The sequence below is a fragment of the Talaromyces proteolyticus genome, assembly GCF_021365285.1.
Source record: "Talaromyces proteolyticus strain PMI_201 chromosome Unknown BGW36scaffold_7, whole genome shotgun sequence".
Lineage (NCBI taxonomy): Eukaryota > Fungi > Ascomycota > Eurotiomycetes > Eurotiales > Trichocomaceae > Talaromyces > Talaromyces proteolyticus.
Window position 1 is genome coordinate 63,198 of NW_025764283.1, and position 13,593 is coordinate 76,790.

The window sequence follows — 13,593 nt, forward strand, 5'->3', positions numbered from 1 at the left end:
AAAAGGGTGTGATGTAGACACCCCGAAATATATTCTCTACTAGATGGTCGTACGCCATTGAGTAGACATATATGTTAATAATATATTTTTTGAAACAACGATCCATTCCACATCATCATGAGCAAGCAAGCATCTTCATTTCTGTCTTAAATCTATAAATGTATAATCCTAAGAACACGAGTCGGCATTATCTAAGTGTTGAGTACAAGATTAAACGCCAAAATAATGTATATAGTCAATGGAACATTCTCATCGACAGGTGAGAATTTTATGAAGCGAAAACAAACACCATACATGGAACGCCGTCGTTGCAACAGCCACAAAAAACCACACATTGTGACGGTTTCGAAAGAAATAGAACCTGTTGAAGGCAACGAAAAAGGTCGTTAAAGTAAGAATCGAATACTGAAACATGGCTATCATTGTCGAAGTAATCATTATTTAATTTTGGTGCAGCAGCCAAGTCAAAAGATCCACCTTCGTAGCTACTGCAACAGGTCGTATGGTGCCCTGGCTGTCTCGTTCAGTCACGATGGCTGCGCTGTTCCATTCAAAAAACCGGTTCAGTACACTCAAAGGGGTGTCCAGAGTGATCTCGAAGAACTTGCGGCGTTTCGCTGTTATTTGGTCATCTGCAGTCCCAATATCTCTAGAATCTGTGACCACTTCTGGCAGTTTGGAAAAGTCAAACATGACGTCCGAGACAGGGCTTTTTCCAGTTGCGCGCCCACGAGATATCCAGCTGAGAACATTGCCCAAAGTGATCAACCCGGCAAGTTTCTTGCCATCCGTGGTGAGGACCGGAAGCTGATCAAAGCCTTTCTCGCGCATGAGTTCAATTGCGGCTTGGCAGCCTTCATTTGCTCGGACTGTCGTTACAGGCTTCAGCCTCAGAGAGCCGACTTTACCGCTGGCGAATAGACTAGTCTTGGACTCTGGAGCTGGGCTTTCTGCGCTTATCGCCTTGAGCTCGGGTGGAGTGGATGAAAGTAGCTCGTTTGCAGCAAGCCAGTCGTCATCTGCGAACTGATCCACAACGTCCGTCAGTATCATATATCGCAGTTGTGCATTTGCAGTGACATACCTTGGTGAGATAGCTTCGGATACTATCGGGAAGAACCACGACGACGACGTCGTCCTTGGTCAAAACATTATCTTTGTACGCCTTGACTAGGCCAGCAATTGCACTTCCACTGCTGCCCCCGACTAGAAGGCCCTCCTCGGCAATCAGTCGGCGAGAGTACTGGAATGATTCCTTGTCTTCTGTCTTGTACCACCTGTCGACTGAATGCTGATCGAGAACTTGGGGAATGAAATCGTATCCAATACCCTCTACTTTGTACGGCTCGTTTTCGTGCTCGGTATTCAATGAAGAAGGCAGAGCCAGAATAGAACCCTGCGGATCGGCGCCGATGATTTGAACCGCTTTGTTATGCTTCTTCAATCCTCTAGAGATTCCAGTAATTGTGCCTCCCGTACCAGCGCCGGCTACGACTGCTGTTACAGCTCCCTTAGTTTGATTCCAGATTTCTTCTGCTGTCCCAAGCTCATGAGCTAAGGGATTGTTTTCGTTTCCGTACTGATCTAGAATATGTGCGTTCGGAAGTTCTTTCTCGAGACGTTTGGCAACTCCTATGTGGGATTCGGGCGAGTCATATGCGGCCTGTGTAGGAGTACGGATGATAGTGGCATTCAGCGCGCGAAGAACAGAAACCTTTTCTGCGGACATCTTCTCGGGCAGGGTGATAATTGTTTTATAACCTGTGAACAGTGAGCCAAGTTGTTGTGCAAGCTTCGTTAGACGGTACACTTACCTTTGACCGCAGCGACAAGTGCCAATCCGATACCACTGTATTCATACGGGCATACATGTGTTAGCCTCCATTTTTAAGACAACTCATTAAAACAGGCTAGTAGAAGTTTTCTGTCTTACGTATTCCCGCTGGTCGGTTCGATCAACGTGTCTCCCGGCTTGATTCTCCCTGTCCTTTCAGCCTCTTCAATCATGCGTAATGCAATTCGGTCCTTGACACTGCCACCAGCATTGAAATACTCAAGTTTTGCATATACAGTTGCTTCAATCCCGAGACTTTGGGGGAGGCGGTTCAATAGGACGAGGGGTGTGTTTCCAATCTGGCCCGTGATGCTCTCCAGAGCCTTGGGAGGGGCCCCCGTCGTTGACAGACTCATGGCGTTGAATTGGGTACAGGAATCGGCGAGAAAGTTATGTGGATTGTTCAGCTTCCAGATTATCTCTTCAAGATATAGAGAAGAGTATCTGTCTGTATGGCAGATTGTTGTTGTTGTCGGACAGAACGTGCCTTTGTCAAACTCTGGAAAAAAGTTGCGTGCTTGGTCCTGCCCCTCGCCGACGGTAGCCGAGATGGAAAATTCGTAGAATCAGCAATCCTTCACGTCATTGGCTTTTTTGGGTTTCGCAGAAAGATTTCTCTGCTGATATTTTAGAAGTAGTAAGGCTTCAATGTCGAGACAAAATAACGGTCTTCGGATTGTAGTGTGTATACCATATACCTCGTTACGTTGTGCCTTTTATTTAACTCGGGGCATTTGCTGGCACCTCATATGGTGGAGATATTTCGTTCAGCAGCCCATACTCGTGGTTGTTTATTACCGATTCTATAAATATATATAAATTTCCAGGCATACATAGGTCCTCTTGGATATGTTTCTTTAAATCAAGTTCACTCTTCTCTGGTTGTTGTCAGCCTAGCACCATCCATGCATGTACATTGATTATTTTATATCTTCGGTGATGTGCACCCCGTAGGCAAGCTTCAGGGACATGATGATATGCATGTAGGATGAAACAGCCAATAACCATTCATCGTACCATTCATCGCAAGAGGGGCATCAGGTTCGGCATTTCCGCCGATTGAACGATACCCGCAGGATCCTGAGTCGGCATGATCCGTGACGGAGAATACTGGGAACGGGTTAATTGGGTGGTTTCGCGAAGCAATGCTGAAGAGCAATTGCTTTTATTCGGAATATACACAGTTGAATGTAAATCTAAATCCGAGCAGAACGGCACGGAATGACTGTAAACATGTAACTTCAGAGATATTATCTCTGAGGGGCGGGGAAGCGGAGATGAGACGCGGGTGGTGGTGGAGTCGGGCTTGTTTACCTCTGCAGCCTCCCCCAGCTCGCCAGCTCGCCATGGCAGCCTCAACCCAGCCGGACCGTCTGCTTGCCCATGCTCTTCAAGAGCGTGCAATCAAGTTCAACCAGGCGAGCATTGCGGCGGATTTCAATCTCGAGACAGAAAATGGCAGAAGGAATGCTCAATGGGCAGCCGACCATGTCACTTCCCCGACATTGCTTTCGAAAGAAGAATTGGCTTTGTATTTTGTCTCTCGCTTGTTCTTTGTACATGGATCCTGACTATATCTGTAGACTTAACAGCCTAGAAAAGTCGGGGGCTTCTCAAGCATTTCTTCGTCACCCTGCGTTGACATCAACACGACCTTTAGACGAAGATGCAATCCGCGCAGCAACCGCTAATTTAAAGTCATCCACAGCAACCTATTTGGAACATACAGCGGTCTTGAAATCCCAACATGCCACCTTGGAAAAACTGCAGTCGGGGAGACGAGAAGCCGATCGAGAGTATGACCGATATATAAATGACCTGACTCGGCGACATCTGCTAGAGAAGCAGAGGAAAAAAGCAATGGTACACCTCCTAATCCCACAATTTTCTACTAATAGCGTGAATTTACAAATATCTAGTCTGAGGATTTGATAAAAGATTTCGAGAGTAGAATATCCCTGCAGCAACAGCAGATCCAAGTCGAGAAACGACAGCTACTGCAGACAGTCACGACAAAACTAAGAAATGACGATCGGGTTCTCGTTCAAGTTGAGCGTTTTGCCGCCGAGCTCGAGATGACAGAAGAGGATGAAAATACAGAAAAACGAGTAATGCACCTGACCTTGACATTGTCGAAGCTGATCTCGGAAGAAATCCAATGTCGGCTAGATCGACTGTATCTTGACTCGCTTATTAGAAGTGACGAGAACACTAAACAGGAGACGGATCTGGATGATAGGATCTCTATGTTAGAAGAGGATTTAGACTCGCTCTATTTGGAGGTAGAAGCCCTGGCTGAAATGTCTGCAAGGCAAGAGTTCGGCCAGCGAATACGTGACGAACTTCAGAAGAGCAAGCAAAATCTTGACCACTCATCAGAAGAGTGTCTCGAAATGGTTTGCCACCCTTGAATTGTCAGTGGATTCACTTACTTAATTCCTATCTTAGATTTCCCGACTACTCTCTGAAATGACGGAATCCACGAACCAGGTTACTGATAGACTGTTGCATTATCAGTCATACCGCGAAGCTTTGACGTTATTGGCTTCCCTTTATATGAATGAGAATGCCCGAAACGAGACTGTGAACAGCAAAGATAAGAGATCTCACCGACGACAGTCCTCTATTAAATCTATTTCAGGGCAGTTAACGACATCCCAAAAGCCACAGTCACAAGCTCTGGACAACATACTACGCCGCCTAGGTATCTCAGGGATGGAGCAGGGTCCACTAAATCAATGTGATTCAGCAGGTCTGATTTCTGAAAGTCGGATTCGAATGGTGGAGCTGCTCAATAACTTGAACACATCTACAGAAATGCCACTCACAGAAGAGCTAGGATCTACTGACAAAGCCAAGGAGCTTTTCGCCTTTTCTCTACAAAGAGACTCGCAATTCCGGATATCTCTATCTGACCAGTTCCAGAAAGAGCGTCTTACAGATCTGGAAAGGCGGCTGACGATAATCCAGAAAGGAATCGAAGGAATAAATCTTGGAACTCTCGTGGAACAAACCGAAATGCGTGAAAGACAATTGAAAGGCAATAAAGATGTTAAACCAGAGATTTGATACGCCAATGAAATGCACATACAGGGTGTTTTTAAAAGATAACCAACCTTGACTTGGTATCACGTCACCCCGCGCCTCTCTTACTCTGTATGTCCTGGACGTTAATATACCTTGGACCAGGACAGAACAAGCGCGGTTTGAGATATAGGTCACTACGTTGGTCAAGCGCGGAGAATTAAAACGTACTACACATATAGTATGCATAGTACTCTATGAACGCGCCTCTGCTGCTCGTTGGAATAAGAAGATATTAAGATTCGGTTTCATTAAATCCATCGTACTGGCTATGTGCTTGAAAACAAGACAAAAAAAAAGTCGAGACAACCATTAGTATTTTTTTTGTTGATTCTGCAGTCATTCTCCATAAGGGAAACCTCCTCAGTATTTCTTCTTTCTCCCTAGATGCCAGCAGAAATCGTAGTAATATCTGCAATACACCAGTCGTCCAAATATAATATATATATATATATATATACACGCAGCATATATTCATATATATTATTTGGCAGCAAGCGGAGCAGGGGCAGCCTCGGGATCTCGATAAGACTTGCTTAGTGTCGCGGGACATTTTTGGAGTCGAGACCGGACTCCACATCGAGGTTTCTCTCGTCCTCCTCCGTGCCTTTCACCTCCATCAATATATACCCGACGCGGCCATGATAGTGCCTCTGAAATACGACTAATATTTCTTTGTTCGTTCGTTTCGATCCTTTGAGCCGTGTTGCTTGTAAGTCAAAAGAAAGCTCTAATCAGCCTCTTCTCCTCGCTCACTGCGCAGGCCATTTGCTTTAGGATGTGCGTGACCTTTGGATTTGTCAGACAGGCCTACTCGCAAGCCTCTGCATAAGTCACCTTTAATTTGAATATTTTCGCTTTTGCTACACTGCCAGTTTCATGCGATACTCGGTGTTTTACCAAGTTACAGCAGACTGTTACGACGATAAGCCGAGAGGACAATGATATTCTCACCCAGATTCACTACGCCCACCTGCAGACCCAGGTGCAATCGCAATACTTTATCGAATCTAATCGCGCAAAGCCTCTTCACCACCGCTTTGAATACATATTCGACCACTCATTGACACAATGAGCCATTGCACCGATGCCATTTCCGGAGGAGAAGAGCAGAATACACTGTTGGGTCGAGATTCGGAAGCTGGGTCTATGAATTCGCCAGCTGGAAAGCTAGGAACCGATGTATTCCAAATACCACCACTTGAGGCCTTGAAAGCCGTGACAGCCCAACTGGCTGAGTTAGCACGCCTTACTGGAGATGTCCCTACGACATTACTTTCCCAACAGGACCATCGTCCCTATAGTCCCGTGGACGGTATCGACAATGTGATGGAGAAACAAAATACCACTATCAGCATTACTGAACTCCATGGGGCAGACTCCAAACATGTCTCTCCAAAGGAAGACCAAACAGGGAAATTCCAGCACAACGTATTAGCAAAACGATTCTTTTCGAAGAAAGCTCCGCCTATCTCACTGGAGGAATATCTCCTCCGACTTCACAAGTATTGCCCCATGTCTACGGCAGTCTATCTAGCAGCCAGCCTTTACATCACCAAGATGGTTGTCACCGAAAAAGCCCTTTTCGTGACACCGAGAAACGTGCATCGATTAGTCCTTGCGGGTCTTCGAGTCGCAATGAAAGCTCTAGAGGATCTGACCTATCCTCACTCACGCTTTGCTCGGGTTGGTGGCGTTACAGAGCGAGAACTTACACGGCTTGAAATCACATTCTGTTTCCTCATGGATTTCGCATTACGGGTAGATGCACACGCGTTGACTTGCCAGGTCAGTTTACTCAAGGGATTGCCATATGAAGATATGATTCCTAGGCCCCCTCCACGGAGCCCCAGTCGGGATAGCACTTCTACTGCAGCTCCAGCGCCCGTTTCCAACGAGATTGTGTCTAGCCCACCCCCAAGCCAATGACCCTAAGTGGTCATTTCCTTATACTGGAAGGAATGGAAGTTTCCATATGTTAATTTTGGCAGCTTCCCGTGAAGGGATGCGTGTCGCTATTTGATATTTATCATGCTATGCTGGTTTCGACTATGACGAGGAGAAAACTTGCAAGGGAGCCTCGGATTTGTATATGACTTTTGAATGAAGAGGGCGAGGGCTAGCTTTACTGTAAATATGCTATTTAATTCTGTACTATACAGCAGAAGCGGAGAAGATGTATTATAAGCCAGAAGTTTACTGCAGAGTTTTGGTAATTTGAATATCGATTGAAATGGCTATGAACCTATGCTGCAGAATCAATGGAATTTCAAAAATTGGATCAAATTTTGGACAGATGCGCGCCTTGTAAAGAAAGGAACATCGGATCATTCCTGCGGCTTACGGAAAGGAGCTAGGCCAAGCCCCGGAGCGCTCAGCCACAGCGTGCACGATTAATGATGTCTATGTAATCTAGGCAGATACGCTTCGCAAAAACACCAGCTTCCAGTATTCTCACGACATGCACCTTTAACAGGGCAAAAACAGAAAAGGACAATACGAGGAGAATACCGCGCGTGATATTCGCTCTGTCTTTCCTTTCCTTTTTGCATACTATGCTTGATGCTCGAATGATTTGTTGATCGCGCATTTTTTGAATTCAAACCAAGGACTCTTCGCCTTAAGCGTCACCACAATCTGCTCCTAACTTCGTTCCATTTGATTTTAATCACAAAAACCATATTACGCATCGACAATGGCTTCTTCACCTTCGAACGAACCGCATCAGAATGGCCCTCTGTCAAACTCCGCCGTGCAAGTAGGCGCTATTGGGAAATCGTCCGCCGCGCCTCCACAACCTACCACCGATGGCGTGGAAATGAAGAATATGGCAGCGGGTGGAGAAGCGAACAGGTCATTGCTGCCAGTTGAAGAGGATATCATGCAGCTTGCTCGACTGGGTGAGATTGGTGCAATGCAAAAGTTATTTGACACAAAAAAGTACAGCGCCAAATATAAGGATGAGGAAGGCATTACGCCTTTACACGTAAGTTTGTTGCTAAACGCAATGGAGTGCAATAATTAACCTTATGTACTACTAGTGGGCTGCAATAAACAATCAATATGCCATGTGCCGCTTCCTCCTCGACTCCGGCGCCGATGTCAACGCCAAAGGGGGTGAATCTGTCGCTACACCGGCTATGTGGGCTGCACAACGATGCCATTACTACATCGTAGACTTGTTACTACAGCGCGGTGCTGATCCTCTTTTGACGGATGCCCAGGGTTACAATATTTTACACCTGGCTACAATTGATGGAAATGCATTCCTGGTGATTCTCCTACTCCACCAGGGAATTCCAGTTGACGTTACAGACCCCCAGGGTCATACTGGCTTAATGTGGGCAGCATACAAGGGACTGCCTGTTTGCGTCGATATGTTTTTGCGATGGGGAGCTAATGTGAATGCAATCGACGAGGGTGGTCTCACCCCGTTACACTGGGCTTTGGTGAAAGGATCGTATTTGTGCATTGAAAAGATACTTGAGTACGGTGCAGATCGGACCGCAAAGACGAGAGATGGCAAATCCCCAGCGACAGTGGCTAGCGAAATGAGATCAACCAGAGCCTGGCATCGGGCTTTGAATGACTGCGGCTACGACCAGAAAGGCAATTTGAAGACTCTTCCTATGGGCATGACTGTATTCTTGCACAGCAAGAGCCTATTGACCAAATACTTCTTCTTGTGGCCTTTCATCTCCATTTTTCTAGCGATCTGGGTTATTAGCAAATTCGCTATATATATCGGGTTGCCATTGGCAGTGGTGCTTGTCTTCGGCATGCAGTATCTGGCCCAAATAGTTGCTAATCATGGACCGGGCGAGTTTCGTGTTCTTCAAAAAACGGTACGCCTTGGTTTGACGATTTCTAATTTCGTGGGCTAATGTTTGATAGCCTTTTCTTGCGGGAGTGTTTGCAGGCAGCCTGTTCTGGGTGGGAGCAATATATCTTCTGCGAGTTGTGTCCGGTACGTCTTTTTAAATTCCCTTATGGGCAGACAAACAGGGAATTGACAACTAGCAGTGACCTGGGGCTCATATCCGATTTCGAATGTCTTTTTTGTCGTATTCTACACACTAACAACATACTTCTACATCTTTTCAATGGGCGGAGACCCCGGCTACATTCCCAATATCGGTAGCAGGAATCAACAAAGAGAGGTTATTAGAGATCTGTTTGATAACTGGAAATTTAACGAAGAGCATTTCTGCATTCATTGCATGATTCGAAAGCCATTACGAAGCAAGCACTGTCGTCGGTGTTCCCGATGCGTGGCAAAACATGATCAGTATGACCTCTTTCTTCCAAATTTTGTTCGTAAACTGACCTAGCTGCCTAGCCACTGTCCATGGATTTTTAACTGTGTTGGAGCGAATAACTTACGCCATTTTGTGATATACGTCGTGAGTCTGGAGATTGGTATTTTGCTATTCATTAGACTTGTTATCGGCTGTAAGTGACTCTTAGGCTTATGAAATGACTAAATTAACAATATGTGCGACAGATATTGAACTCCTCCCTCCCCCAGAAACTTTGCAATGCAATGTCATCAACGACAACTTGTGCAGCATAGTCTCTAAAGACAGCTTCACCCTAATTCTTACTGTGTGGGCTACCCTTCAATTGATCTGGGTCACAATGCTAGGCTCCGTGCAAATGGTCCAAATCTCGCGGAATCAAACCACGTACGAAAACATGAGAGGCCATACAATGAACGATTCGCATTCTGCCTCTCAGGCAATTACGTCTGCCCTTGTTGCGGGAACCACATCTACCTCGGCTGCTGGACTGACGAGTGCCGGGCATGGTCCAAATCCTGAGATTCCAAGCGCACCAACCCATAACCATCGTCGTCGTGGATTTCTTGGGCAGTGGCAAACTCTGTTGGGACTGGATACTTTCTTTGCTACCGCGCAAGGCCGCTCTACTAAGAAGAAAAACCCGTTCTCCCGTGGCTTCGTCACCAACTGTCGAGACTTCTGGTTCGATGCGGCCCCATTTTTCAAGAAACGGGAGCCCGGATCTGGAATGCTTGATGGCGAGGCTGTTAACTACTACACCATGTACGAACCCCCGTTGAGACTGCACGGTAGGAGTGGTTCCAGCGGCGCTTATATGAGTGTCGCTGGGGAGGATCCTGAGCGGGGAGAATAGCCGCTTTGAAAAGTTATCATCTGACGCTGGTTTTGGAAGCTTTTCGGTCGTCAATTGCAAATGATTGCATATACATACATCTACATATATATATATTTCCATAGGAACGAGTTTTTTTCATCGAGCGTTCTACCGAAATGATGGAGTTACTTCTGGCATACATAGATGGTGGGGTGTGTTAGAGAGGTGTCGTAACCGAATGGCATTGATATATCTTTTGTACTTATCTCCTGCAGGAGGTCATAATGTCAAATACTTGTTATATTGATGATTGATGTTGTAGACAGGAGTCGTCACATCACGGTCATAGTCCGCCCGTCCGTCCGTGCGACTCATGTAAGAAAGAAGTCACCAGCTGACCAGGTAAAAGTTGAGTAACAATACGGCACTAACAATAATAATGAGTTGACCCCCCTCTCCTCCGGCCTCGGGATTTGGTTCGTGACCCTTCTTCCTGACGCCGATGGCTTGATATGGACGGGCGGTAAGCGCGTCTTGGAATTTTCAAGACCGAACACAACCCGAAACTAAGCGGTCGGATCAGATAATAATAGCACGAATGCTACTTCGGAGCCTGAGCAGATTTCGGGCGATGAGGGCGGAGACAAGCAAAGCAAACGTAATAATAACCACCTCGGGTTCCGCGTATCGGATGAAGTAGTTAGATCTAGACGTTGAAGCTCGGAGATGTAACAGTAGCACAGATAATTAATAACACCGAGGAGAATAACATTAGTATTCATGATGGAGTCGTGCGGGCGGTGGGCTGGTGTTGCTCTTTGAGCTAGTTTGATCTAATCAGATAAGATGCACTGGCGCAAATGCGACAGACAATACGCCGAAAACCCCCCTCCTGCTTCCTACTTCCTGCTTCCTCCCTGCCATGGTATCGTTTTGAAAGACGGAACCATCGTCATGACCCCATTTTCATTGGCGCCATTGTCTGCTTTCTACTAGTCACTACTCCTCGTCGTATCTATTGCTCTGTTAAGCTAGCCCGAAGTACACTATACAGGCCAGTCCTCCCATTATTCGGAATTAACTATGGTGGACTGGCGGTCACAGAAGAGCCCGCGCGCGACCCGGCTTCGGCAGGTGTTCTCGCAGTATCGACTCGACCAATTCCCCAGCTCGTGAAGCCAACACGGACAGCAGGCTGTCGCTCAGTCCATGCGTGCTTTCATTGCATCCTTGCAACCAGATCCCAGCCCGAGAACCCACTTTGGCTCGATCCAGTATCACACTATAGTTGCGATTTACCCCCCAGTGGATTGATCCTGTGGGCCGGAGATTCTGAACTTTACTCAGCAATTCTTCATACGTATTTCGCGTATAGCCGGTGGCGACCATCAATGCGTCCACCTCGAGAACCTCCTTTTGTCGCCGATTATCTGCTGTCTGGAGGTGGATCTTCAAGCATTCATTGGTGCGAATTTGGTAAACGCCCTCTATCGTGTGACGAGGAAGGATACGATGCTGCCACGTGGAAGAGTCTGGGTTTTTAATCCTTTGCATGTACATGTCCTGATAGATTTGCTCGATCAACTCAAGCCGGACCACGCTGTAGTTGGTAGCACGGTCAGCAGCAATCGAAATGCGACGCTCCTCCGATGAAAGCGCATAAAACTCCTCAATTCGTCCCGGATCAAAAATCTCGTTGACGCTGGCAATGTTAGCATCTGTTTCCATCGAGAGGAGGAAATGAGCAATAACATACAAAGGGGAATCGTCGCTAGGACGCAGGGCAGAGTCTCTCATGATCAAAGTCGTTTTAGCATTAGGGTATCTCTTTGACAGATCGTGAAATATCTCTGCTGCACTCTGTCCGCCTCCTAGTACAGCGATGTGGTATGGACTAGAGTGATCTTTCAACAAATCTGGCAGGGTTGTGCAATATGCAGATGAATGCATGATACGTGGATTCTGAGGGATTCCGTGCGGCATCCTGGGCTTGCCTCCTACAGCAATTACCACATGTCTTGTTCGCCTGGTGGAAATAACACCAGAATTCAGATCTTTTGAGCGGACAAGGAATGACTGGGTGAGACCGGAAGCCTCAGCACCCCCTGCCACGACTTCTTGCACCTCTTGTCCGTATGCTACAACATCCTCAAATCGATTGGCGCACCAACGCATGTAGTCCTCAAACTCTAGTCGTGAAGGTAGAAAAGTGCCCAGGTTGGTGAAGCTTAAAAGTCGCCCTTGGCTTTTTAGATAGTTCAGAAAGGTAAATTCGCTGCGAGGTTCGCGGACGGTGGCTAGGTCTTTGATGAAGGAAATCTGCATCTTCGACCCAGGCAGTAACATGCCAGAATGCCATTTGAACTGCTTTTGTTTTTCGAGGAAACATACTTTCGGCCGGTGTGTTGCTGCTGGGGACCCGGATAACTGCGGATCTAGAGCATCATGCAAAGCAATAGCTATCGCTAGAGAGGCCGGACCAAATCCAACACATATCATGTCGTAAACGCCATCTCCTAAGGTGGGTACTGTATCTGATACCCTCGACATTTTCCTGTTTGCCTCTAGGTCGGCAAAATGAATGCCCCCCACACAATGATAATATTTATATCTATCCGTTCCCGTAAAAAAGCGGTCACCAAGTATGCTTTACAGATTGTCTTCCACACAGAGGCGACTAATCAACACGAGAAGCCTGGATAGGCAGAAGAGTCTGGGTGCCCTTTGTTTCGTTCTTATTTTAAAAGCGAATAAAGGTGTCAGATCGACAATGGACGGACTTCTAAAGCTATCTAGGGTACTTGCGAGGGCTACATATGCAATATTAAATAAGGGGCCCATGCTCATCGTCCATTAACGTTTGGCAACACCGTGGGGCAGCCGGTAGCTATGATGTATGGGGTCAACTGTGAAATAGGAAACAAACCATGGAGGACACAGGCCCCGCAATTCTCAATTACATCTTGTTTTATCGCCGGACGTTGTCCGCGTCGATCCGATGTCGGATATTTTTTTCCCTTACTTTTTGACCGTGAAAAGCTTTGTTCGAAGCCAGTCTTCACTCGTATAGACGAGGAGATGCATAGAGGGAGGGAAGAATCGCCTGGAGATATGAGCTGAGTCCCTGCATGCTGATTCTTCCTTGTTCTGGGATGCTTGCATCGAGCATCGACCAAACAAAACGGCTTTATTATCAAAATGTGCCATCTGAATGGTCTCATCCTGAACGCAAAGCACCACGATCGACCCATGCGAAGTCACTGACGTGGATAATAATGCGGTGGTATGCATGCGTATGCGCATATGTATGCATGTGCCACCGTTTGGAGGGGTTGTCGTGGGCAAATCCCGAGCGTGGCGCGATAGACACGCAGATTGATGAGTCTCCCAGAGTACAGTACTACTACTAAGTAATTCATTCTCGTAAGCGCCCTCTAAGAGAGGATACTATACATGTAGCAGGACGGACTTAGTAGCTAGGAGGCACATAGTGACTGTGAGCTAACGTATTGTATTGGTCGGTATTCGCAGTGCCCAGCAGCTCGTAATTACCCATCTAT

General features: G+C 46.7%; 5 protein-coding genes across 5 annotated transcripts; 3 read left to right on the forward strand and 2 right to left on the reverse strand.

Annotated features, from left to right (window-relative positions):
• Positions 1-178: 178 nt before the first annotated feature.
• Positions 179-2,336, reverse strand: BGW36DRAFT_177983 (putative cystathionine beta-synthase). Its single transcript, XM_046209696.1, has 4 exons — positions 1,934-2,336; positions 1,815-1,849; positions 1,085-1,761; positions 179-1,026 (listed from the first exon to the last, which is right to left on the reverse strand). The coding sequence occupies exons 1-4, from the start codon at positions 2,188-2,190 to the stop codon at positions 442-444; spliced, it is 1,554 nt and encodes a 517-aa protein (XP_046070857.1). The 5' UTR covers positions 2,191-2,336; the 3' UTR covers positions 179-441.
• Positions 2,337-3,180: 844 nt separating this feature from the next.
• On the forward strand, positions 3,181-4,903 carry BGW36DRAFT_297280 (uncharacterized protein; the record flags this gene model as incomplete). Its single annotated transcript, XM_046211344.1, has 4 exons — positions 3,181-3,365; positions 3,418-3,697; positions 3,754-4,230; positions 4,283-4,903. 4 exons carry the CDS (start codon positions 3,181-3,183, stop codon positions 4,901-4,903), a joined length of 1,563 nt encoding a protein of 520 aa, XP_046070858.1.
• Positions 4,904-6,067: 1,164 nt separating this feature from the next.
• Positions 6,068-6,847, forward strand: BGW36DRAFT_298161 (cyclin-domain-containing protein; the record flags this gene model as incomplete). Its single annotated transcript, XM_046211414.1, has 1 exon — positions 6,068-6,847. One exon carries the CDS (start codon positions 6,068-6,070, stop codon positions 6,845-6,847), a length of 780 nt encoding a protein of 259 aa, XP_046070859.1.
• A 467-nt stretch (positions 6,848-7,314) lies between these two features.
• Positions 7,315-10,342, forward strand: BGW36DRAFT_320608 (palmitoyltransferase SidR). Its single transcript, XM_046212635.1, has 6 exons — positions 7,315-7,904; positions 7,960-8,763; positions 8,813-8,885; positions 8,942-9,206; positions 9,258-9,370; positions 9,423-10,342. Exons 1-6 carry the CDS (start codon positions 7,614-7,616, stop codon positions 10,070-10,072), a joined length of 2,196 nt encoding a protein of 731 aa, XP_046070860.1. The 5' UTR covers positions 7,315-7,613; the 3' UTR covers positions 10,073-10,342.
• A 789-nt stretch (positions 10,343-11,131) lies between these two features.
• On the reverse strand, positions 11,132-12,583 carry BGW36DRAFT_298360 (L-ornithine N5-oxygenase sida; the record flags this gene model as incomplete). Its single annotated transcript, XM_046211424.1, has 2 exons — positions 11,132-11,735; positions 11,790-12,583. 2 exons carry the CDS (start codon positions 12,581-12,583, stop codon positions 11,132-11,134), a joined length of 1,398 nt encoding a protein of 465 aa, XP_046070861.1.
• Positions 12,584-13,593: the final 1,010 nt, after the last annotated feature.